Below are 26,523 nucleotides of genomic sequence, written 5' to 3'. Positions count from 1 at the left end.
TGAGTCTGAGACTGTAAATATTTGGAAACCTTTCAGTCTGTTTCCATGTTGCTTTCCTGAAAGATTGAACGAGTTTATACTTCTGTAAGCAACAGTGTTTGAGAAGATATCTTTTCTTTCTTTAACACTGACCTTTGTCATTTCTTAAACTTTACTAGTTATTTTGGTAACCAGCTTGTTTTTATAATTTGAATTTCTTTGCTTCTCAGTGAAGTAATAGTTTCTTTTGTATGAGTATTAACCATTTGTTAAGAACCACTGTTTTAGTCCAAAAGAAAGGTATATAAGAAGAAAACTGCACAATTCCAGTAGGAAGAACTTGGGGTCAGGGATACATTGGAGAACTGATACATTGGAAGGTTGAACTTTTTGTTGTTGTTTTTTTCCCCTGGCCTTAAAAAGTCCATATTGCTTGAATGTTGCAATCTTGGGCAAGGTTAGCAATTAATCCTAGGGACTCTGCTGTCTTCCTGGTGCTGGGAGAGAACATGGTACAAGGGCTGAGTGCTTGAATGCTTGCACATAGGACCCAGAAGGTGCAGATATAACGGGGGGTTTGTTCCTTGAGTGATGTCTTTGTGAGATGATATTTTGCTTCTTGTTTGTTTGTTTTAATGAGGAATCAAAGTGAGTATTCTAGGAAGACCGAGTGTTTCCCTACTCTCACTTTGCATTACATGCAATCCAGGGGATGAGTCAGAATCCAGTGCTATCTTGACTCTCCCATTTGGCCGGCACCATTTTTTTGACTGGAGCCTTAGTTTTCTGGCATATATTCTAATGATGGAACATTTTGAAGTGCAGATTATTTTTCAGTTTATTGATTTTTTTAATAACACAACTGCTGTACCTAAATTGCCATCTTTTATATTATAAGGTCTAGTTGCATTAGAAATAGCTCTCCCAGCCCCACTCCACCAGTGCTCAAAACACTGAACCCAGTACTACACTTGGAAAAGGATTGGATGTCCTAAAGCATTGGTTACCTAATTGTGGATTGACTTTCACCCCCTGAGCTTTACTTCCTCCTGTGATCGTGAAATACAGGCCGGCGACAGTAATTAGATCTCCGAATAGCTTGTCACAAAGCACCACAGACTGGAGAAACTTGTAAGCTCCTTTTGCATTGGCTGAAGTTTTCGAGTACCACTGCCTGGCACCTGTATAGTAACCTGAGACAGGCAGTGCTTTTCTTCTGTGCATTAATTTTAATTAAGCAATGACACCTGCCTTCTTTTCCACTCTGAGATCTGCATGTAGCTAAACTGATAGGCTGAGTGCTTTCCCACCTTTGATCATTGATACTACTTAGAATACACTAGAAAAAGAGCAGCAAGCAGAAAATCGTCCATTTCCACAAGCTGCTGACTAACCCGGCATTGCTACATTTTGTGAAGCAAATGAATGCTGTGAAAGAAGTCAGAAAGTGCATTGGAACCAAATCATTTTCTGAGTACAAAAAAAATAAAAAGAAAGCTCAGGGAAGACATCCTAAGACATGGTCAGGCTGAACCTTTTTAAGACCAAGTGATGTTACAGAGGTACAATTATGAGAATATATATAACTCAAGACTTACATATATGATACAATACCGCATTGTTTTTTGCAGTCTACAAAGGATTTTCTTTTTAATTCTCACAACTATTCTGCAGAGAGAGGTAGTGAGAGGTTTAACGCTTTGCTCAACATAATTTGCTGTTACATAGCCATCCACTGGCAGAAAATCTGAACTGTTGTGTTTTCTCTCCTGTGTCATTCATGATTTCAGTCCTGAAGTGGAGCCCACTGGAACCCAGCAGGAGAGTAGAGTGGGAGATTCCCTTACCCAAAAGTTCACAGAAGTATCACTGAGTGACACTCAGGATGTCTCCAGTTATTGTTAGCATTTAAAGTTAGGTTCATCTCTATGAGGTCTGAGAAAATACAAAAATAAAATAAGGGTCTACTAGTATTAAACATATTCAGTAATCACTTTTGAAAGGAAAAGAGTTAGTGGAAAAAGTGGAAGAACCATAGCAAAACTAAAATAAATATATATAGATATATTGCCAGGTGCAGTGGCTTATGCCTGTAATCCCAGCACTTTGGGAGGCTGAGGCAGCCGGACCACTTGAGGTCAGGAGTTCAAGACCAGCCTGGCCAACATGGTGAAACCCCTTCTTTACTAAAAATACAAACATTAGGCCAGGCGCGGTGGTTCAAGCCTGTAATCCCCATACTTTGGAAGACTGAGGTGGGCAGATCACCTGAGGTCAGGAGTTCGAGACCAGCCTGACCAACATGGTGAAATCCCATCTCCACTAAAAATGCAAAAATTAGCCTGGCACAGTGGCACATGCCTGTAGTCCCAGCTTAAAAAAAAAAAAATACAAACATTAGCTAGGCGTGGTGTCGTGTGCCTGTAGTCCCAGCTACTCGGGAGGCTGAGGCAGGAGAATCACTCAAACCCAGGAGGCAGAGGTTGCAGTGAGCAGAGACTGCACCACTGCACTGCAGCCTGGACAACAGAGGAAGACTCTGTCTCGTAAAATATAGATAGATAGACAGAAATTGTTAGATAACTGCGTAATTATTATATGCATGTGTTGATAAAGCAATCACTTTCAGAAGAAATCGTGTGTTTAAAAAGATAATAAAAGAAAGATTTTAAAACACTTTATGAGACAAGAAGCTAGAATAATTATGGCAAATTAAAAGAAAAAGCCAGGAGTGAGACCGAATAGAGCCCCGTATTTCCTGCATTTTTAAAACTTGTACTCCCTATTTTAGGTTTGTAGCCACAAATTATGTAATATCTTTCTTTACTTGAACTGGAATTACAAAGACTGATACAGAAGGTTGTCCGATAAGTCGATTGGGTCCTGCTCCTTATATGTCTAGGCCCAAACCAAAATGAGTCAATATTTGGACAAGATATCAGCCATCTAGGTCTTACAGGCAGATAAAGGAGATGGTCAGTTATTACAGAGATTTCAAACCAGGCTTTATATTCTCTTACCCTGGCACTGCCAGTTATATTTATTTATTGGAAAATGATAACCTTAGAGTTAAGCTATATGCTTACAAGAGGCGCTGCTTATATGGGTTTTGTCATGTTCAGGTTACGTTGTCCATTAGAAAACAGGACACCTGACCGGGTACAGCAACTCATGCCTGTAACTCCAGCACTTTGGGAGGCCAGGGGGGAGGATCACTCGAGCCTAGGAGGCTGAGGCTTCAGTGAGCTATGTTCACACCACTGCGTTAGACACTGTCTTAAAAAAAAAAAAAAAAAAAAAAAAAAAGAGAGGTAGGGAGAGAGAAAGACAGAAAGGAAGGAAAGACAGAGACAGAGAAAAAGAAAGAAAATGAGAGAAAGGGAAAGATAGGAAGAGGGAGAGAGGTAGGGACGGAGGAAGAGAAAACAGAATACCTGATTAGACTCCACTGAAGAGGAAATTGAAAAGTTTGTCAGCCAGGCACAGTGGCTCACACCTGCAATCCCAACACTTTGGGAGGCCCAGGCGGCGGATCACGAGGTCTGGAGTTCAAGATCAGCCTGGCAAACATGGTAAAAAACCCCGTCTGTACTAAAAATACGAAAATTAGCCGGGCGTGGTGGCAAGCGCCTATAGTTCCAGCTACTCAGGAGGCTAAGGCAGAAGAATCGCTTGGACCCAGAGGGCAGAGGTTGCAGTGAGCTGAGATCAGGCCAGTGCACTCCAGCCTGGGCCACAGAGCGAGACTTTGTCTAAAAAATAAAAAAAAGAAAGAAAAGTTTGTCACAAGCCCTGAGTTATGCAGATCTAACAGAGAATTGTTAGATCAGAGAATGCAAAGTAACCTACTGCATTTAACCCTTCAGTCTTTGGCCTCTATAGGCCATTAAGTCAAATAGTGCTGGGAATTGTTCTTGACTTAAGAATATAATGGTCAAAAAGGACAGGCAAAGTTGTTTCCCCTCTGGACTTACACTTTAATGGGTACAATAAGCAAGTAAAAGTAATTGAACAAGGCAATTGCAAATACCACCCTCAGTGAGCTCTTGAAAGACAAATGCTTTCACCTACATTCCACAGATACATAGGTGAATGTTTGTGCCTTGATAAATGCATTAAAGGTGACTGACTTTTGAGGTCCACTGGGCTTTTGTTTGATATTTACTGCTAGTGAATTTTCAAACCTCCAGATCTCTTAGAACTTCTAAATACATTTTTTTTTCTTTTAGTTTGCAGAGAACACATCTTGGAAGATGAAAAACCTGAATCTATCAGTGACACTGCTGAATTGGCCCTACCTCCTGAAATGCCGATTTTGATTGATTTCCATGCTCTGAAAGACATCCTTGGACCCCCGATGTATGAAATGGAGGTGATCAATTTTTTTTTTTTTTTTCTCCAGTAAATGAAAGGAACACTTAATTGAGGCCCCAGTGCCATGGGGCCTGGGCAGGAGGCTGCCCTTTGGGGAAGGAAAAGCCTTATTTGACCTTTTTGGGGTACAGTTTGTTGCTGTGGTTGTACTTGCAGCAGTTGACAGCACAGGGGCGCAGGCAAGCGCAGCACTTGCAGCCGATCATCTTGTCGAAGTTGTATATCTGGGCCATCTGGCGGAGGGAAGGCTCCATGATGCCACCTCGCAGGCGTAGCATCAGGTGCAGGGTGGACTCTTTCTGAATGTTGCAGTCTAAGAGAGTGTGGCCATCCTCCAGCTGTTTGCTCTCAAGTATCAGACACTGCTGGTCAGGTAGAATGCCTTACTTGTCTCGGATATTGACTTTGACATTTTCAGTGGCGTCACTGGGCTCGACCTCAAGGGCAGTGGTCTTGCCTGTGAGGGTCTTCACAAAGATCCACATCTCTGCATCTGTGGCTTGGCCATTTTCGCTGCATTCTTGTTTTTTTTGTTGGTACCCACTGGTTTACTCAGGTGGTTGCTTAACAGAGAAATAGAATTGAGTGTTTCCAGAGGCTGAATTTTGCCTTAAGATGGAAATTCTTTTTCTGTATGGTATTGCGTTTTAGTGCTTAATGTGATAATATGACTTGCTGGGAGCCAGAGATCCCAGCCATATCCTCTTTTAGAACCCTAGTCTCATTTTATTCTCCACCATTCAGTTCCATTTTAAGAACAATGCCTCTGACTCTTCTCCTTAGAAAAATTCCGTATTCCTATGTGGACTTTAATGAGGGATTTCTTTGAGCTATCAAGGGCTTGAGGGAAGAGGCGGGGAATCAACCTGATACAGGTCTAAAAACATGAACATAGCTCAGCTTCAGACTGAGATGATAGCTGGTGCAGACCAGATGACGTCTTTCAGGAACCTGTTGTTCCATTGTTAATAGTTCCTTTAGGGTTAAGCCCACATGCAGGTCTAGCCCTATTTTCATCTTTCTCTCCTAACTATACCTCATAGCAGAAAGCCTGGGCACCAAGACTGAGTTGAAGCAGCTGATAGAAATAGGTGGCATTATGAAATAATGTATAGGGTACTTAGACGAGCTTTCATAGGTTGGTGACTATAAAAATGTTTGTATTATACTACTGCATTTAGCTTTATCATCACCTCCTTATCAGTTTAAGAATATTTTCAGAAAATAAGTCTGATAAATTATGCAGAAGATAATCTCCCTATCTAACATTTGAAATCATTACTAGCGGATACAGTTTTCCTCAAGCTCTTACAACCCAGGAGACAAGAAATAGCCCCCAAGCCCATCTTGTTCATCCATTTAAACTCTAATCTGGTCATTAAAGCTAATGAGCCTCTCTACAGAGCTCTCAGTTACAAGAATAGAACTTGTTTACTCTTGACAGTAAATCTGGACTTGAACAACAGAATCAGAAGCATTGTTTTGATTATTTGAATTCTTAAGATATCATGGATTTGAATTTTGAAGTGTTCAAAGAACTTGAGCAGAACTTTGTTGGTTGAGAAAGTGAACAAAACCTGGTTTCTTTTCCTGGGAGAATCCAGTGACTTTGTGAGTGAAGACACAAATACGTTTTGACTCCTGCATGGCCAATGGCTTTTTTCTTTAGACTTTCCAGAAACGTACATTCCAACAGTTATTTGAGGATTTAAACTAGAGCAACAAATAAAGACAAAAGATTAATGCATGTCTTTGTTGTATATACCCCTCTCTCCAAGCCATTTCTGCTGATGTTAAGTTTGGAAGCATCGCTGACATTCCTGGAACATTTGCAAAGAAAGAGCGAAGAGAACAGAAATGAGAAATTTTGTCAACACTGCTTACCAGCTCTCTTTGTTAGTATAGGAGAGCCTTAATTTCCTTGTAGCATGTGAGCTTTATATAAGAACACTTTTACCAACATGAGTCTGCAGAAAGACTCCAGTAGCCATTTTGTCTTTTATAAATAGCATCTTTGAATGGAAGATGTGGTGTCTGAGTGTTGGGAACATTTTGTTCTTTTTTTTTTATACTTGAAAGTGAGAACTTACCCTGTAAGCCCGGAGTTTGTCTCTACCTATAGTGGTCTGATGACCACCAGCCCCAAATTACTTAACTACACAGCCTACCTCTGGTTTTGCATCTATAAAATTAAGATTTATGTAACGTTTCCTTCTTGTCCATGAGGGCCATCACTGTGTTAGGAGTCTTCCATTTTACATACAGGGAAAATTTTTTAAGAGATTAAATCAATAGTACAAATTCACATAAGGTGCAGTTGGTAGAGTTGGGATTCAGACTCAGATCAGCTTATTCTAAGACCATTACTCTTTGTACTCTTCTACAGTAACCTGTCAGGCCAAGATAATCCCTGCCCTTGGCTGCTAAAAGAGAATGGCAGTTATTGATGTATTAGAGTTTTTTAAAAAGGCATCTGCTCTACATCAGATGCTCATTTATATTCTTACCAACTCTCCTGCTCTGTTTTGGAATGGGAGAGGCTGGGCTCAATTTCCTGACCACTCCCATTTTTTTTATCTGTTAGGTATCAGGTACTGTGCAAGGCCCTCCACAAGTGATCATTTAATCCTCACTCGTGGTTGTCTTTCCAATAACAGTTGAGAGAGAAGACACAACTTATGCCAGAAATGAGATTTGGTTCTAGACTTGATCCACTCCAAACCTAGTGCTCCGTTTATTACTGTAGAAAAACAGCACAGGCAACCTGAGCAGGGCCCCTGTTCTTTGCAGAAAGCTCATAAGCGGCCAGTCTTACTTCTTTACTTCTTTGTGCTTTCCTAGGCAAAGAATCTGAAGACAGAGGTTAAACTGGGAATATTGGAATACATGTCGAGATGTTCCCAAAATGTTATAGGATACCTTTCGTTTGTTTGTTTTTTACTTTTTATTTTTTGAGATGGGGTCTCACTCTGTCACCTATGTTGGAATGCAGTGGCATGATCATAGCTTACTGCAACCTCCACCTCCTGGGCTCAAGCTGTTCTCCCACCTCAGCCTCCTGAGTAACTGGGACCACAGGCATATGCTACCATACCTAGCTAATTTTTCTGTATTTTTTGTAGAGATAGGGTTTCACCATGTTGCCCCAGGCTGGTCTCAAACTCCTGAGCTCAAGCCATCCACCTGCCTCAGCCTCCCAGAGTGCTGGAATTACAGGCGTGAGCCACCACACCCAGCCGATACCTTTTTTTGTCTAAATGTCTGTATTCTCCCTTAAGGTAACAGTCTAGTGTCTGTGGCTTCTTCCAGAAAGAGTTTCATGTATTTAATAAATACCTATTAAGGACCTAACATGTGCTACTGGCAACATAGTAGTAAACAGGCAAGGTATGACATCCGCCTTCATAGATCCTACTTTAATGCAGGAAAAAATAGACAAGTAAACAAATAATCACAAATGGAAGTTAATGCTGTACAGAAAACAAACAGGGTGGTACTGACGTAGACAGACAGTAACTACTCTAGCTGTATCTGAGGTCTGCTTTAGAGGTAGAAGTAGACATGCTGATGGGTAACATTTAGGGAATGAAGGAAACAGTTATCAAAAGGGACTTACAGGTTTCTAGCCAGAGTCACAGGGTATGTGTGTAGTAGTGCCGTTTACTGAGATGGGGAAGACTTGGGGAGGGAGATGGGAAGGGAGTGTTGCAAAGAAAACGGAGAGCTCTTTTGAACACGTTAAGGTTGAAATATCTAGGCTTGGCACAGTGGCTCGCGCCTGTAATCCCAACACTTTGGGAGGCTGATGCAGGTGGACTGCTTGAGTCCAGGAGTTCAAGACCAGCCTGGGTGACACAGCAAAATCCCTTCTCTATAAAAAAATACAAAAATTAGCTGGACGTGGTGGCTCATGCCTGTAATCACAACTACGTGGGAGACTTAGGTGGGAGGATCTCTTGAGCCTGGGAGACGGAGGTTGCAGTGAACTGAGATCACGCCACTGTACTCCAGCCTGCAGTCAGCCAAGATCACACCACTGCACTCCAGCCTGGGAGACAGAACAAGACCCTGTCTCAAAAAAAGAAAAAAGTTTGAAATATCTGCGATGCATAGGAGTAGAGACATTTAGACATTCAGATCTATTGCCCAAGGAGAGACCCAAGCTGGAAACATAGATGATAGAGTTGTCAGAAAATAGAGGATATTTAGAGCCCCCAAAATTGAGGCTTTGATATCACCTAAGAAAAAAGTATACATAATAAAGAGCAGGTAGTCTAGAAGCAAGCCCTGAAGAACAACATTATTTAGGGATCATATAAAGAGAAGAGGAGCCAACAAAGAAGTCAGGAAAAACAGAAAGGGACTGGGAAGGAACAAGCCATCAGGGAAGAGGAAAACCAGGATGCTGTGCTGCCACAGAGACAGAGGAGAATATTTCAAGAAAGAGGGGACATCAGAATGTGTGTACTATTTGAGAGATCAGAGAAGATAAAGGTCAGAAATAATGTGTATTGGATTTGATGGCATGAAGGTTGTTGGTGACCTTGGAAGACAGATTTCACAAGGAAGGAGTGGTAGATATTGGAGTATGTTGGAGTGGATGGTAGATATTGGAGTATGCTGAAGATAGAATGGGGGGCAAGGAAGTAGAATTAGTGTGTAGGCAGCTCTTTACAAGTTTGTGAACAATTGCAGAGAAATGAGGCAGCTAGAAGAGAATATGGCTGTCAAAGGGAGAATGTTTTCAAAGTAGTCGCTGCTGCTAAGAGTAATCCAGTAGAGAGAACAGGACCGATGTTGAAGGACAGAGCAGTGGTACAATGGAAACGAAATCTCCAGGAAAGTGAGAGTGGGTGCCAGCCAAAGCACGAGGGAGGAAATGCCTTGTGATGAGAGAAGGGATACTTTTTTCAGGGTATTATGAAGAAAGGGACAAGAATATTGAGTTATTTGTAAGGAAAATATTATAATGATGGGGCAAAGCTATGTGAACTCCATAAGAGAGGAGTGAAACTAGGGCAGAGCTGCTATATGATGGAGACGTGCTAGAGTTCATGGCTTGAGTACAGGCGAGTAGAAGGATAAGAAATGATGGTCAGGGGTTTCTGTTGGTGATAAGTACCTGGAAGAGGGCGGCTCCAGATTCTACATGAGCATCATGTCTTCACTGAGGAGTGAAGGTGGTACCTACCACAGGGTGGTAGCAGGGGCTGGGGCAGAGAGGAAGAGCAGAGTCTAGAGTCTTCGTGAATGTTGGAGACAGTGAGGACAGAGTCAGGATGGTAAAGCCAGCCAAATTTTGTACATATTTAATAACCTTAAACCACCGCTTACTTTTACTTTCATCCAAGATAAATCTACAAAAATTATTAATGTCAAAAAATGTTACTGACCTAGCAAACTGGCAATTGGGAAGAAAGGCAAGAAGGCACACTTTTATTAATGAATAAGATCTCTTTAGAATTCTCTAAACAGGTTGAAAAATGGTGTATTGGTTCATTCTCGCATTCCTATAAGGAATACCTGAGACCATGCACAGTGGCTCACGCCTGTAATCCCAGCACTTTGAGAGGACAAGGTGGACAGATTCCTTGAACCCAGGAGTTCAAGACCAGCCTAGGCAGCAAACTGAGACCTGGTCTCTACAGAAAATCGTCCGGGAGGCTGAGGTGAGAGGATCACCTGAGCCCAGAAGGTTGAGGCTGCAGTGAGCTATGATCACACCACTGCACTCCAGCCTGGGTGACAGAGTGAAGACTCTGTCTCAAAAAAAAAAAAAAAAAAAAATCTACCTGAGACTGGCTAATTTATAAAGAAAAGAGGTTTAATTAGCTCACAGTTCTGCAGGCTCTGCAGGAAGCATAGCTCCAGCATCAGCTTCTGTGGATGCCTCAGGAAACTTACAGTCTTGGCAGAAAGTGAAGGGGGAGCAGGCATATCACGTGGCCAGAGCAGGAGCAAGAGTGCGGGCGGGGAGGTGCCACACACTTTTCAACAGCCGCCTCCCACTGGAACTCACTATGGCAAGGACAGTACCAAGGGGATGGTGCTAAAGCATTCATGAGAAGTTTGCCCCCATGACCCAGCACCCCCACCAGGCCCCACCTCCAACGCTGGAGATTATAGTTCAACTTAAGATTTGGTGAGGACACAGATCCAAACCATATCAAATGGGTTCCAGGAACTTAGTCTAGATTTCAAATTTAGGAACAGTATCAGAGAGATAGAGAGTATCAAAACATGCAAAGTTTCAAAACACATAAAGTTTCCTACAGAAACGAGATTAAGTGCGTGTTTTAAAAATAAAATAAAGATTACTACAATAAAAAAAGGTAGGAGGAGCAGGAATGGGTGCAGGTGTCCCCAGGAAGCCTAGGTGTGGCTCACACTGCTTGTGCTATCACGGTGAGACTCAGAACTGCCCCAGATCTGAGGAGGGCCACGTGAGTAGGTGGGCCTGAGCACCTGCTCAGTCCCTGGCTGTGCCCTTTTACTCTCACTGGGAGACAGAATCCTGAGTGTTCTGCTTCAGGGAGCCTGCATGGAAAGAGTAGGTCACTCAGGAAATCAGGCTGTTTTTAGGGAAAGGAATGGACATTAGGCACCCACAAAGGGACAGATGACCAGTATACCTGGTTGGGGACAGGATTCTGTCATTTGATTACTCTTGACTCTTTCATGTTTTCAGGTAGTCCTCCACCTCATATAAAAGCCTCAGTGTTAGCTTCTGACCTTGCTGTGTGAAAAGCCCTTGTCTAAAGGTTATTGCCCTGAGAAAATAATAAAAGGAAGAAGGGGATAGAAATGGAAACATTTTAAAGCCTCCTGAATAGAATGCATCCAGAGGCAAATTCCAGGAGATTCTATCATCATACTTGCCTTTCAAGCAAACAAAATCAGTCGCTAGAACTGAGAAAGAGTATAAACACCAACTGAATGCCTCAATCAATCATGGTAGTGAATTACTTCTCTGTCCCTCCGTATAAACCTGCCATGCCAGCTGTTGAAGGCAGTACTGATGCTGCATATTCAGTCTGGTCCAAGGCCCTGGCAGGACTCCGTTGTGTCAAGAAATGGCCCTACCAGAAGGACCAGAGAGCAGCTGGTTCTCAGCAATGCAAGTGTCAGGCCAGGCTGGGGCTGCTTAATGCTGCTTAGGAGATGACAGTGGTGGACCCCAGCACCTCTCCAAGGGATGTAGAATCCTCTCTTTACTTGTTTGAATGCTACTGAAACAAATCTACAACTAGAAAAATATTCATGAATTCAAGGCTTGGGATCTCAGTACCAAGACTTTAAAGAGACTGCCAGATAGATGGCTTCTGTGGTGACAGCCAAGGCAGGAGCATTCAGAATGCTCTATGAGCTATAAAAGAAACCAGTTGATGGTAAGAACACCACTACAGAGCAACCTGCACACCACAGCAATTTAATAGTTTAGGTTCTGTCTCTTGTGGCACCATGCTTACAAAACTCTTCATATCTCCATTCCTCAGCATCTGCTGGCCCTTTTCTGCCCAGCACACTCCTCATATGTTAAGACTCAGCCTTTCCTGTGACACCTGTGCCTTCTCTTCAGACAGGGAGGGACCCTTGCCTCTTCAGATCTCCCGTGGATGAAAGCATTTCATAGATACTCCCCAGACTGGAGTGTAATTGCTCCTGTGTCTGATGCCCTTACGTAGCCTCTCAGTGCTGGGAAGTATTCATGCATATGTCCCTGTGGCCTGTAACAGAGTCTGTATCAGGATGCTTGGTAAAGGATTGTTGAATGAATGTAAAATCTGTGTCCCTCCGATGGATCTATATGCATTGGTCTAGGCTTGGAAAGGTCACAAAGAGTTGTGCATACTTAAGATTTCAATCAAATATCACTATTTTTAGTTAATCAAGAGGGAAGAGTAGTGTGAAATTGGCAACGATTAGATACTCCAAATGCTCTTTAAAAGCTAATAGCATTGACGTATTAAGAATGCAGTCATACGTTAGAAGACACATTCTATTATTAGATTTTTACTTAAATATTTTAAATAATTCCTTAATCTGTATATTTACCTTATTGATAGAATTATTTTAGAAGAAATTGATCGTTTCATGGAACAAGATTCATTAGACGTAGAAGGAAACTGAATCATAACAGTTGTACGGGTGGGAAATTGAGCAACAAAAATGACCTTGAGATACCCACATTCCACTTTGGCATCTAGTGGGAAAAACATTCTAGACTTCAAGCCTAGTCCTGTCTTGGCTAATGTAACTGATGACTCCACAAACCAGTCATGGGAATAGAAGCTGATAGGAAAGTACTGATGGATGAACATCATATTGAAATTATGTTGAGTCACTTATTTGCTATAAAACACAAACTGTTTTGTGTAAAGGGGTTAAGATGCTGGAAAACTGTGTCTGCATTCAAGAGCAAAAAAGCAGCATGTATCTTATCCTATATTCCTATTTACTTGCACTTCATCATTTCTGAAGGAGAAATACATAGAAGCCAGATGCTTGATTTAAAAATCAGTTAAATCAGTTAGTTTCAAAACACGTCCTTAAAGAATATGGCTCCAAGTCCAAGCATTAAAAGTCCTTTGCTTCTTAGATAACTACTGTTAGCCTTGATCAGAGATTCCAGGTTTGATAGTAACTTCAGTTCCCCCTCCACTCCCCCCGCCATGTATGTTGATGTTAAGTTACACAGATTTGGCATTACTCCCATTTTCATGTTAATATCAGAACATTTGTTATCAAGTCAGGATAGTAATTGTGAGCCTAGATGCTCTAGGATTGGCCATATGTAGTTATCTACACCACCCACCCTTCCAATTAACAATTTACCAGTTGCTTCCACCCAAAGTACCAAGACTCTCCAGCAAATGGGGAATGTTGGAAACTGGCTTGGCTTCTTTGAGCAACATGGTAATCAATAAGAATCTTGGCCAGGCATGGCGACTCATGCCTGCAATCCCAGAACTTTGGGAGGCCAAGGTGGGAAGATCGCTTGAGGCCAGGAGTTCAAGACCAGCCTGAGCAACATTGTGAAACCCTATCTCTACAAAAAATTTAAAAATGAGCTGGACATGGTCCTGATTGCCTGTAGTCCCAGCTACTCGGGAGCTGAGGTAAGAGGGAAGCAGTTGCATTGAGCCAGGATTGCGCCACTGCACTCCAGCCTGGGTGACAGAGTGAGACTCTGCCAGCCAGTGAGACTCTGTCTCAAAACAAACAAAACAACAATCTGGCTGGGTGCGGTCACTCACCCCTGTAATCCCAACAATATGGGAGGATGAGGCAGGTAGATCACTTGAGGCCAGGAATTTGAGACCAGCCTGGCCAACATGGTGAAACCCATCTCTACTACAAATACAAAAATTAGCCGGGCATGGTGGTGCGTGCCTGTAATCCTAGCTATTTGGGAGGCTGAGGCAAGAGAATCGCTTGAATCGGGAAGCAGAGGTTACAGTGAGCTGAAATCATGCCTCTGCACTCTAGCCTGGGCCGCAGAGCAAGACTCCGTCTCAAAAAAAAAAAAAAAAAAAAATCAACAATAAGAATCTTACTACTGCTTCTTCGGGGATACTTTTGGTACTGTTTTGACAAATGAATTTTGAGGATTCAAATATTATAAGAAAGAGGTTATTCTTGGTAGAGCTAACAAGATTGTACCAAATGACATTTTGCGTTAAATTAAACATAATTCAGTCATCCAGCCCTAGAAAGGAGCCTGAATGATGTCTAATTTGGGTGGCAAATTCCTACCCAATTAGATGTGTCATTCAGGTATAGAGAATTGATTTTATATTAGAAAAAACAAACCTTGTGAACAGTTTTATAAATAACGATTTCACTGTTTTCCTTAAGTACTACTCATCTCTTGCATATAGAACTTTTGTATCTTTTTCCTCAAGTTAGTATAGAACAGGGCAAGTGGCAAAGCTCAAGAGAAGTGTGACCTGAGGTGCATGCTGTCAGCTCAGTGATGCTGGAGTTTGGCCTCTCAGATCTTTAACCTGGCAAATGTAGTTAATTAGGATTACTTTTTTAAAATGTATATTTACTACTGAAAGTAACTGCTTGGCCAGGTGCAGTGGCCGACGTCTGTAATCCCAGCGCTTTGGGAGGCCGCATGCCTGTAATCTCAGCTACTTGGAGGCTGAGACAGGAGAATCGCTTGAACCTGGGAGGCGGAGGTTACAGTGAGCTGTGATTGTGACATTGCACTCCAGCCTGGGCGACAGGACAAGACTCAAAAAAAAAGGGAAAGAAGCACCCAATAGTTTCAATGGATGCCACACAATTTTGGAGTAAATTTTACAATCAGGATTTTCACTGTCCAACACCCTTAGAAAAAGAGGCAACCCAGCCCTGTACCCAGAAAATCAGGCTGTAGACTGCTGTTCCTTAGTGAGGTCAACTCTCCGTAGAAAAATGTTTGGATTGGTGCTTAGTTGGCCTGTGGTGTTCAGTTCCTCTAACATGAGTAATTTCTGTTGGATAGGAAATTTTGAAGCTCAAACGGTACAATGAGAGTTAACATTGCTGATTTTCCACTGTTACTTTTTATATGTTTTCATAACTTGGATGTGTTAGCCTATGGCCCATCACCTATGCTACTAATCTCAGGTGACAACATGTTCAATTTAAGATGGCAGGTGGTACAGTGAAACTCTCATCCTACGGGAAAGAACCTAGGATGTTTATTATGTAGTATAGTCTCTGCAGCAATAACAGAGAAAATTAAAGGTAAGCTGTGGAGAAGTAAAATGTAGAGTTTCTAATATAACTCTTCTTTTCAAATAAATAAATAAGACACAGGGTCTTACCATGTTGCCTAGGATGGTCTCGAACTCCTGGGCTCAAGCAGTCCTCCCGTCTCAGCCTCCCAAAGTGCTGGGATTACAGGCATAAGCCATCGTGCTTGGCCAGGCTCACTCTTCTTAAAGGTCTGCTAATAAGAGGGTTTCTACTTCTTGAAACAAACTCATGATTACCAAAAAGAAGCTGGGTTCTGAAGTATATATAAATATGCAGCTCAGTAGACTGAGTGCAGTGGCTAGTACCTGTAATCCCAGCACTTTGGGAGGCTGCAGCAGGCAGATCACTTGAGGTCAGGAGTTTGAGACCAGCGTGGCCAACATGGCAAGACCACATCGCTACAAAAAAATACAAAAATTAGCTGGACATGGTGGCCTGTACGCACCTGTAGTACCAGCTACTTGGGAGGCAGAAGGAGAATCACTTGAAGCCTGGAGGCAGAGGTTGCAGTGACCTGAAGTTGTGTCACTGCACTCCAGCCTGGGCAATGGAATGAGACTCTGATACATATATCTATATATCAGCCTAATAAAGATATTTAGATAAAACTATTAGGTATATTCCTTGAAAACTAGGGCATGTGTAACTAGATCTGGTTCATAAAAAGCAAAGTTATTTACATATATTTTAAGGTAAAATTGCTTCTGATAAATGTCAAAGAGGACGTTTAGGTCTGTCTTCTGAGAGTAAGTACTGAATATGACTCAGAATTATGTTAGGTAACAAGAACATTGAGGTAAATGGCTTAAGTCCTCTATGGAATAAGCAGACTTTTGAAGTCACCTGAAAATATTTTGACATTTGCCAGCCCGACTCTGATCATTTTTCCTCTTTCTTTCAAGGTATCTCAGCGTTTGAGTCAACCAGGAGTGGCGATAGGCTTGGCTTGGACTCCCTTAGGTGGAGAAATCATGTTCGTGGAGGCGAGTCGAATGGATGGCGAGGGCCAATTAACTCTGACCGGCCAGCTTGGGGACGTGATGAAGGAGTCTGCTCACCTCGCTATCAGCTGGCTCCGCAGCAATGCAAAGAAGTACCAGCTGACCAACGGTAGGGACCTGCACCCGTCCAGGCAGGCATGACCCAGGAGGCAGCTCCATTCCATGGCGGAGACTGGCATGAGCTCAAGACTGTCAGTTACGCATCTAGCGAAGTACACACCTTTGCTTTTGAACCCCTATGGAAATTGTAGTTCCCATTTCAGGACTGTTTGGCTAGTGCCGGAACTCGAACCTAATTCAAAAGGTTTATTTTGTTTTAATCTGACTTAGAGTAGAATGGAACTCTCCTTCTAGACCCTCACTAAAATTGTACTGTCCACTAATGTTTTGAAGGATTCATTTACCCAAAACATGCATTTTTGTGATTTTTTTTTTTTTTTTTTTAGGATAAAAAGAAAATAGGTTTAGTTTTTCTGCATTAAAGTCCTTTTTTCCTTTTTAAAGCTTTTGGAAGTTTTGATCTTCTTGACAACACAGACATCCATCTGCACTTCCCAGCTGGAGCTGTCACAAAAGATGGACCATCTGCTGGAGTTACCATAGTAACCTGTCTCGCCTCACTTTTTAGTGGGCGGCTGGTGCGTTCAGATGTGGCCATGACTGGAGAAATTACACTGAGAGGTCTTGTTCTTCCAGTAAGTATGAAAAAAACCAATTTATATGGGTTTTATTTTTATTTAATTTTTAAAAATTAATACTGTTTTTAAACTTAAATAGGGGTTTGCCTTCTATCAAAACCTTGGTTTTAAGTATATGTTAAATTTTTATACCTGTAACTAATTCATATTTTAAAATTTTGATCAAATAAAAGGCAGACTGACAATTTTTCATTTTCCCTTTTCTCTCTCTTTTTTTTTTTTTTTTAAATATGTCTCACTGTGTTTTCCAGGCTGGAGTGCAGTGGTGTGATCGTAGCTCACTATAGTCTCTAACTCCTGGGCTCAAGCGGTCCTCCTATCTGTCTCCCAAATAGCTGGGGCTATAGGAGCATGCCACCATGCTCAGCTAATTGTTTTTTTATTTTGTGTAGATACAGGGTCTCTCTGTGCTGCCCAGGCTTGTCTCCAACTCTAGGCTTCATGCAGTCCTCTTGTCTCCACCTCCCAAAGTGCTGGGATTACAGGCGTGAACCGCCACACTCAGCCCACATTTTCCCTTCTAAGAAGACTGCTAAGGGAAAAAAATATTAGCGTGGTCATCAGAAATATCAGTAGTTCACATGAAGATTTGAGGCCTTGTTCAACTTGACAAATTGCTAAAGATACAGCACATGCGCAAAACAGGATAGTAGCTGTAAACTTTAAGCTCAATTTGAAGTTTCTTCGAGACCTCCTGTCCTCCTACGGAAACCTTTGGTAGTATAGAATGGAAACTGTAATAAAGATTAACCGTATCTAATGGCTATGTTTTGAAAAGATTCTATACATGTGGGGTCTTGAGGCTCCAGAACATATTCTGAACTGCTTATAAAAATATTGCTTTAAAATGCACAGAACTTGAGAGATTAAGTTATTAGTTGCCAGTATGAGCCTACAACCGACTTATTAGACTACATCTTAGTCCACAACAAAATTTTGGCAGTTTCATAGCAAGGTTAGGCAAAAAAAGAAATAGTCTTTTATTTTTTGTAAGATGGAGTCTCACTGTTGCCCAGGCTGGAGTGCAGTGGCATGATCTCAGCCCACTGCAACCTCTGTCTCCCAAGTTGAAGTGATTCTCCTGCCTCAGTATCTGAAGTAGCTGGGATTACAAGCATGCCCCCACCACCATGCCCGGATAATTTTTTTGAATTTTTAGTAGAGACGGGGTTTCACCATGTTGGCCAGGCTGGTCCCAAACTCCTGACCTCGGGTGATCCGCCTGCCTCAGCCTCCCAAAGTGCTGGGATTACAGGTGTGAGCCACCGCACCCAGCTGAAAAATAGTCTTTTTTTTTTCTTTTTTCCAAGAAAGTCCTTATTTTATGAAATAATGGTGAAAGTAGATCATAGAATGGTCAATTAAGATCACTATAAATGCTCTCAGTTTCCTGTTAAAATGTAATTCAGCCGTAAAGTCAGAAAGTCACATTCTGAACTCATTACATATTTGTAGATCTATACTCAAAGGGAATGGGTGACCTCCTTTCTTCACCTTTCCCGGGAACTCTTGCATTTCAGGTGGCCTAGGGGTGTCTACTAGCTGTGCTACTAAACGGAAATGGGCAGGTGCTTATTGACCGTAAACTGTCCTTCAGTGTCCTGATTCAAGATGGTAGCCTAAGCAAGGAGTAAAAGGGAATAAAGTCTAATACCCCAAAAGGAATGGGGTCATCAGCGGACAGTTCAGACAATTGCTGGGAAGATGAAAGTGTCCTGGCTGATGAAACAGAATTGGAGGTAGAGACAGTCTTCCCAGCAGAAGAAATCTGGGATAAGTGCTGATGGGTCAGAGCCAGAAGGTGCATACCAAGAGAGCAGGAATGGGATGTGAAATGGAAACATCTGGGAATTTACTGAAAATCTCCATAGAACAAATGGATTTTCTACTTGGTCCTCTCAGAGCAAATCGTAGCCCAAGTAAAGGTTTCCGCAGCCTCAGCAGAGGAGAGCCACAGTGGTCTGGAGTACGCCTCAACTCCAGACTATTACAAGAGGCAGGACAGAAGGCCGCAGCACTTGAAAGAAAGGCCTGCCAAGGCTGGGCAAAACCTCCTTCAATTCCTTGACATAATACAGGTAAAAAAAGAAAAAAAGCTCCTTCGAGAACAGAGGACAAGACGGAGCTTTGAGATTTAAAAGTGGTCAAGGAATTACTCAGGAAAAACTCCACTGAAAAACAATTTGTTCCAACAATTGTTAGAAATCCAACATCTAAATGGAGTTGTAACAAACAGGAAAATGGAATGGAACAAATTATCCAAGAAATAATTGAACATTTCCTAGAAGTTAAGGTATCTTCAGATTGAAAGGACCGTTACTAACCAGGAAAAACATTTCATCTTCTTGACTTATCACTGAAGGTAAAGCGGCCTCATCACTGACAGTGTATGTGCAATACCTTCAAAACTGTAAGGGAAAATGGGCCGGGTGTGGTCACTCACACCTGTAATCTCAGAACTTTCAAAGGCTAAACAGGAGGATAGCTTGAGTCCGGGAGTTCAAGACCAGCCTGGGAAATACAGTAAGACTTCATCTCTACAAAAAATTGTTTTAAAAATAGTAATGAGACTGGGTGTAGTGGCTCATGCCTGTAATCCCAGCACTTTGGGACGCTGAGGTGGGCAGATCACTTGAGGTCAGGAGTTTGAGACCAGCCTGACCAACATGATGAAACCCGCCTGACCAACATGATGAAACCCTGTTTATATTTTGTAAAAATACAAAAAATTAGCTAGATGTGGTGCCACATGCCTGTAATCCCAACTACTCGGGATGCTGAGGCAGGATAATCACTTGAATCTGGGAGGCGGAAGTTGCCGTGAGCCAAAATCGTGCCAGCCTGGGCAACAAAGCGAGATTATCTCAAAAAGAAAAAAGTAACAAAAACTGTGAGAGGACATGATTTGAAATCTAGTTTTGTATACATAGCCTTACTATTAATCAAGTGTGAAAGTAAAATATTTTCAAACATGCAAGGAATCAGTTCCTCTTACACCCTTTTAAAGAAGGTACTTTGAAGGTGTACTTTAGCAGCATGAACAAGAAAACCTTGAAAGAAGATGCCAGTGGGGCAGGAAGGCCTGGAGCAGCCAGTCTTGATGGGAGCAGATGCTTAGAGGGCTCCCAAAGGAGCTTGCGGATGCTGGGTGCTGTGATTGAGAGCAGTATTTGTGAGCAATTGCTGCACAACACATTACCCCAAAGCAAGAATACTTCATACTCGCCAGGTTCCTTTGGGCCAGGAATTCAGGAGAGGCTGAGCTGGGTTCCTCTGACGCAGAGTCTCTCAGCTTACAGTCTAGGTTCCAGCCAGGCTGCAGTCACCTGAAGGCTGACAGGCTGGAGGAGCTGCTTCCATGATGGTTGACTCATGGAACTGGCAAATTGGTCCTGGTTGGTGGCAGGAGGCCCTAGTTCCTTACCTGATGGGCCTGCCCATAGGCTGCTTGAGTGACTCAGACATGATGACTCACCACCTCCAGTGCAGGTGATCAAGAGAGATCCAGACAGCAGCTCTCATTTTGTGTGACTCAGCCATGGAGATCATACAGCATCACTTCCACCACACTGTTTCTTACCGAGTCACAAAGCCTGGCCCACATTCAAGCGGGGGACCATTATAGACATGTTTTAAAGCCACCATAGGAGCCTATTTTGGGGATATGTTTTCTTCATTAACCAGCACAGAGATTCTGGCTTTTAATCTGTAGAGACGGAAGTAACCCCAGCATACAGCTAAGCTCTGCAGGAGCAGTGCTTATGGTCAGAATCATGTGCTGCTGCTTCAGACCAACCTTAAGACGGTTGTGATTCCACATGGAATACCAGCGTCTACTTTGACAGCATGTATAAAAAGACTCATTGACAGAAGAGGTGGTCGTACCTATCAACCATTTAGAATCCCCCCATCAGAGTCTTTAATATAACACCAATTGAAACATTACAAAAGTTTACTACTTTTTCCTGGCTTTGCTAGCTCATAGTGTAACAAAACGGAGGATGATCTGGCCGTTTTAAAATAGTGGTGGTTAAATTCAGTGAAAGAAAGGTGGGTCCGAGTTTCTTTCAGCTGAAGGTGATCATTAACCCTGAGAACTGTTTTCTCTCCGCACAGGTGGGTGGAATTAAAGACAAAGTGCTGGCCGCACACAGAGCAGGACTGAAGCAAGTCATTATTCCTCGGAGAAACGAAAAAGACCTTGAGGGAGTCCCGGGCAACGTACGACAGGATTTAAGTTTTGTCACAGCAAGCTGCCTGGATGAGGTTCTTAATGCAGCTTTTGATGGTGGCTTTACTGTCAAACCCAGACCTGGTCTCTTAAATAGCAAACTGTAGGCCCATATCTCAACTTTGTAGAATTTTAAGTTATGAAGTGCTCAGAGGTACTGACACAGTTGATTTATTCACACCATTAGGGGTAGGCAAGATGTCCCTGTTTCGTAACAGGGACATAATCACAACACTAGTGAACCACAAGTAGTGGCTAATGTTTAGTATAGAAATAGAAGATGTTGATTGCCGGACATGGTGGCTCACGCCTGTAATCTCAGCACTTTGGGAGGCCAAGGCAGGTGGATCACGAGGTCAGGCGATCAAGACCATCCTGACTAACTTGGTGAAACCCTGTCTCAAAAAAAAGCTGTTGATTTAGTAAACTGATAAAAATCAAATTCTTGTCTTGTTTTTAGTGAGATTATTACTATCCCTGGAAAGGTACAGTATAGTGGTTCTCAGCAGTCTCCAGAACAGAAGCATCTGTAGTACCTGAGAACTTGATAGAAATGTAATTCCCAGGCCCCACAGCAGGCTGCTGGAATCAAATCCTGGGAGGTGGGGACAGAAATCCATGTTATAAGAAGCCTTCCAGGTGATTCTGCTGCATACTCAAGTTCAGGAACCACTGGTATAGACCATTACTTAGTGGATTTACCTGTAAAATTTATTGGATCCTGAAACCTATCACTTAGAACTGGGCAAAGATGAAAGTATAGCCAACTATTCTTGGAGATATATATATATATATATATTCAAGTGGGCCAGGTGTGATGGCTCACACCTGTAATTTCAGCACTTTGGGAGGCCGAGGCAGGTGGATCACTTGAGCCCAAGAGTTCAAGACTATCCTGGCCATTGGTGAAACTCCATCTCTACAAAAAATTAAAAATTATCCAGGCATGGTGGCACGTGCCTGTAATTCCAGCTACCAGGGAAGCTGGGTAGAATCCCCTAAACCCAGGAGGCAGAGGTTGCAGTGAGCCAGGATCGCGCCATTGCACTCCAGCCTGGCTCTGTCTTTAAAAAAAAATACTCAAGTGAACCCTACAATGAGGCCTACACATACCAATAGAGGCCCCTTTTTATGCTGAGGGAGGCAGCCCTTGGAACACGAGAATTTGTATCAAGCAGAGTGGCACGTGCTGGCACTCTGGCCCTGGTTACCTGCAACCTCAGAAGAGTGCAGCTCCCAGAGGGAGGCAGCCATCCATTCTGAGATGGTCCTAAACCTGGAATCCTGACTCCTGATTCTGTCACTTTGGGAGATCGAGGGAGTGGATCGCTTGAGCTCAGGAGTTCAAGACTAGGCTGGGAAACATGGGAAAACCCCATTTCTACAAAAAATACAAAAATTAGCTGGGCATGGTGGCACCCTCCTGTAGTCCAGCTACTTGAGGCTGAGGTGGGAGGATCAGGGAGGTCAGGGCTGCAGTGAGCCACTGCTCTCCAGCAGCCAGGGCGACAGAGTGAGAACCTGTCTCCTATTTCTTGCTTGCCTATACCGGTTCTCAAACCTGGTAGACTTCATGCCCATGTGCTCCTACTAGGACTCAGTCCAGACTGTGTATGACTATGAAGTCAGGCTCTTCTGCCTACTGGCAAAAAAGCCTGCTTTTTGTATCTTAGTTTTCCTCATCCATGAAATCCAAGTAATAGTGGGTTGCTTGGATTACTAATTGTTACTGTGAAGATTAAGTTCAAATGCAATGTGAAATAACAGTAAGCAATTTCTAATTATTATTTTAGCCAGTGATGAACTTTACAATCTTATATTACACAACATAAGAATATGCATGTAAACACATTTTGGAATTTCCTGGATAAAAAGGAGGTCTAAGCCTGGCATGGTGGCTGATGCCTGTAACCCTGGCCGCTTGGGAGATCACGGCAAGTGGATCACTTGAGCTCAGGAGTTCAAGACCAGCCTAGGCAACATGGCAAAACCCCATTTCTACAAAAAAATAAATACAAAAATACAGGAGGGGCATGGTGGCACCCTCGTCCAGCTACTTCAGGCTGAGGTGGAAGGATCAGGGAAGTTGGGGCTGCAGTGAGCCAAGATCGTGCCACTGCACTCCAGCAGCCAGGGTGACAGAGTGAGAACCTGTCTCAAAAAAAATAAAAAGATTCAGCCAAAATACTGTGATAAAATAGCAGACCTGCTGATAAAATTTATCTGAATACATTCTGAGAGGAAAAGTCCAGACCTAGCACTAGTTACGGCAGTTAGAGAGAAAGAACATAAGGACATCTGGAAATATGCCATTGACTCTTATCAACTACTGTAGTTTTATCATTTCCATTGTCATCTAACGGGACTAGAACAAACTGTGAATTCACTTTCAGCAACCAGAGGGAGCTCATCCACACCCACATCGCTCTGCCCTGTTCCACACAGCAGGGACAACAAAGGACATTTTTAATTTAAGTTGGCTTCTCGGTCCCCTTCCTTTAACCTGATGCAGGCAGCCTTGAACTTGTTTGTGGCAACAAGAGGGCATTTGCTTTTACATGGCTTTCAAAAGGGGCCCATTGAGAAAATGCATTCTCTCTTTGCTGTGTATGGCATGGACAACAGTATGACTATTGCACTAGCTTTGAGGTTTTTGGGTTTTTTTTCAGTCTCGAGGTTGGTTGGTTGAAGTCTAAGCTCTTCCTTTTTCACCTGTTTTTTTTTTGGAGGGGAGGTGGGGGGGGAGCCAAAATACAGAATTTACCATTTTTACTTTTTAAGCATATAGTTCAGGGGTATCAGTTACATTTGGTGTGGCCACTGTCTGCATGCACTTTTTTTTTTTTTTTTTTTTTTTTGAGACGGAGTTTCGCTCTTGTTACCCAGGCTGGAGTGCAATGGCGCGATCTCGGCTCACCGCAACCTCCACCTCCTGGGTTCAGGCAATTCTCCTGCCTCAGCCTCCTGAGGAGTAGCTGGGGTTACAGGCACGCACCACCATGCCCAGCTAATTTTTTGTAGCTTTAGTAGAGACGGGGTTTCACCATGTTGACCAGGATGGTCTCCATCTCTTGACCTTGTGATCCACCCGCCTCGGCCTCCCAAAGTGCTGGGATTACAGGCACACTTTTTATCATCACAAACTGAAACTCTGTAACCACTTAAAGAGCTCCAAATTCCACCCTCACCCCAGACTTTGGTAACCACTGTTTCACTTTCTCTAAATTTGCCCTCATATGAGTGGGATCAAACAAGAGTTGCCCTTTGTCTGGCATTCTTATCAGGCCGTGAGTTTATCCATGTGGTAGCATGTACACCATTATATGCATAGGCTGCATTTGGTTTATCTGCTCATCTGCTGACTGTTTCCTCCTCTTGGCTATTATGAATAATCATGTGAACATGTGTGTACACATCTCTCTTGAAGTCCCTTCTTAGGTCCCTTAGGGATACATACCCAGGGGCGGAACTGCTAAATCAATATGCTAGGGTCTGAATGTTCTGCCACTACATTCGTGTTGAAAACAATCACCAATGTGCTAGAGGTGGGGCTTCAGGGGGTGATTAAGTTATGAGAGCCCCACCCTCATTAATGGATTTAGTGCCTTCATAAAGGGGCTCAAGGGAACTAATTACCTCCTTTTTGCCCTTCCACCATATGAGGACACAGCAACAGGTCCCATCCTGTAAGCTGAGACCAGTCTGCCAGCACCTTGACCTTTAACTTCTCAGCCTTCAGAACTGTAAGAAATAAATTTCTGTTCTTTTTAAACTACCCAGTCTCAGGTATTTGTTATAGTAACACAAATGACTAAGACAACAGTGTAATTGTTTTTTTGATAGCTGCCAAACTTTCCCACTGCAGCTGCACCATTGGATATTCCCGCCAGCAATGTGCAAATGTTCCAGTTTCTCCACATCCTTGCCAACGCTCATTTTCTGGGTTTTTGATAATAGCCCTCCAAATGGGTGTGACGTATTTTGATTCTGTCCCTAATGACTAGTGATGTTGAGCATCTTTTTCTAGCATTGATTTTTAAGATGATACCCAAAGACCACTTGTATCACAATAAGCTGGATTTTTTTTAATTGAAAATTAACTTACTTTTCATTTAATGTGGAAAAAAAATAATTAACTCTAGAAATTTTAGTTCACTAGACCTAGGGATCTGTGTATTTTACCAGTATTCCACGTTTTATGCATGGGATTTTAAAACTTTTTAAGTATTAAAACTAAAGCTTTAGGTGCTTTGCTGATCAAGAAATTCTACACTGTCCACTGGAGGTGTCCATGTTTTTACTTGGGTTTGCCCCTTTAGCAGGCCCTCTGAACCTTACCTCAAACCATATATCAGGGGCAGAGATCCTTGCTTGGTGGCTACAAATGCAAATACAGTGAAGAATGTCATCTATGTGATTGTTCCTAAAATAGTTCACATCAGTTGAGAAATCCGTGGCCATAAAGTAATGTGATAGTGATGTCTACCACCATGAGCTTCCAGTTATAGGTGACTGGTTCACATTTACAGTAACCGAAATCAACGATGTGGTCAGGTAATTCACTGCTGAGGGCTTTGCAGTTTCCTTTATGAACTATTGAAATCAACTTAACTATTATAAGGGACATTTTGCTACAAAGAATGTTAGTTTTGCCAATTCCCTTTCCAAATTAAAATTTATTTTAACCAGGATTATTAGATGTAAACATTAAGTAGTTTTTGTTGTTTTAATGAACTACATTTTTAAACTCACATTATTTTGGCCAAAATGAGAAGTAGTTCAGCTCCTATCCCCATGAAAATTGTATCCAGCAGCTTAAAAAAAAAAAAAAAAAAAAAAAAAAAAAAAAAAAAAAAAAAAAAAAAAAAACTACAGTCAGTCATTATCCAGTTTGATGATTTATGGCTCATTTGTTTTACTAACATTTGGTGGATCCCACAATGAAAACTGCACTAAAAAAAATGCTGTAAAAGGAAGGAAATATCAAAAGGGTCTGATCTGGCGAGTGGTCATTGAGATGTTTTAAAAGGTGGAACTAAAGGACTTCTAAAACAATTCTAGGAAAAGCTTTATTTGTCATAAAAATTCACTTCTTTGGAACATACTATAGTTTGTACTTAATTAGCTAAAGAATATTCAATGTGTTTAACATTTTTTGGACCTAATAAAATCTTTTGTATTAAATAGTAAGTTCAACTCTAATATTGTCAGCACATTTCTAGGCAATACAAACTCTTTAGGCTAAATCCTCATCCTGACGTGACAGTGCCAAATGACATGACAGTGTCAAAATGTGATCCCAAAACCAGGTGTCCTTTCCATTATTTATATCTGCAAACCTGTTATGTTTTTCAGAATTGAGAAAGGCCTAAGAAAATTACATCTATGATAATAAAATGTATTTGTCAAAGAAATTTCTTAGAGCCATATAAGGATAGGGAAAATGTTTCAGCAAGACACTGGGGTATCGTGCCAGGCGTAATAAGCA

General features: G+C 42.2%; 1 protein-coding gene and 1 pseudogene across 4 annotated transcripts in view; one reads left to right on the top strand and one right to left on the bottom strand.

Annotated features, from left to right (window-relative positions):
- Window positions 1–21,477, top strand: part of LONP2 (lon peptidase 2, peroxisomal) — a 111,123-nt gene extending 89,646 nt beyond the window's left edge. For all 4 annotated transcript variants that reach the window (XM_017530176.2, XM_017530174.2, XM_017530173.2 and 1 more), the window contains 4 exons: window positions 4,209–4,351; window positions 16,008–16,215; window positions 16,611–16,801; window positions 20,921–21,477. In XM_017530176.2, the coding sequence (XP_017385665.1) occupies window positions 4,209–4,351; window positions 16,008–16,215; window positions 16,611–16,801; window positions 20,921–21,142 (764 nt within the window). In that variant the 3' untranslated portion in view covers window positions 21,143–21,477. The remainder of the gene's footprint in view (window positions 1–4,208; window positions 4,352–16,007; window positions 16,216–16,610; window positions 16,802–20,920) is intronic.
- LOC119471507 lies at window positions 4,378–5,019 on the bottom strand (annotated as a pseudogene).
- Window positions 21,478–26,523: the final 5,046 nt, after the last annotated feature.

Source organism: Cebus imitator, unplaced genomic scaffold (genome assembly GCF_001604975.1).
Source record: "Cebus imitator isolate Cc_AM_T3 unplaced genomic scaffold, Cebus_imitator-1.0 Scaffold63, whole genome shotgun sequence".
In the NCBI taxonomy this organism is placed as follows: Eukaryota; Metazoa; Chordata; class Mammalia; order Primates; family Cebidae; genus Cebus; species Cebus imitator.
The sequence above is the reverse complement of the archived record's forward strand: the minus strand, read 5'-3'. Positions and strand labels throughout refer to the sequence as shown.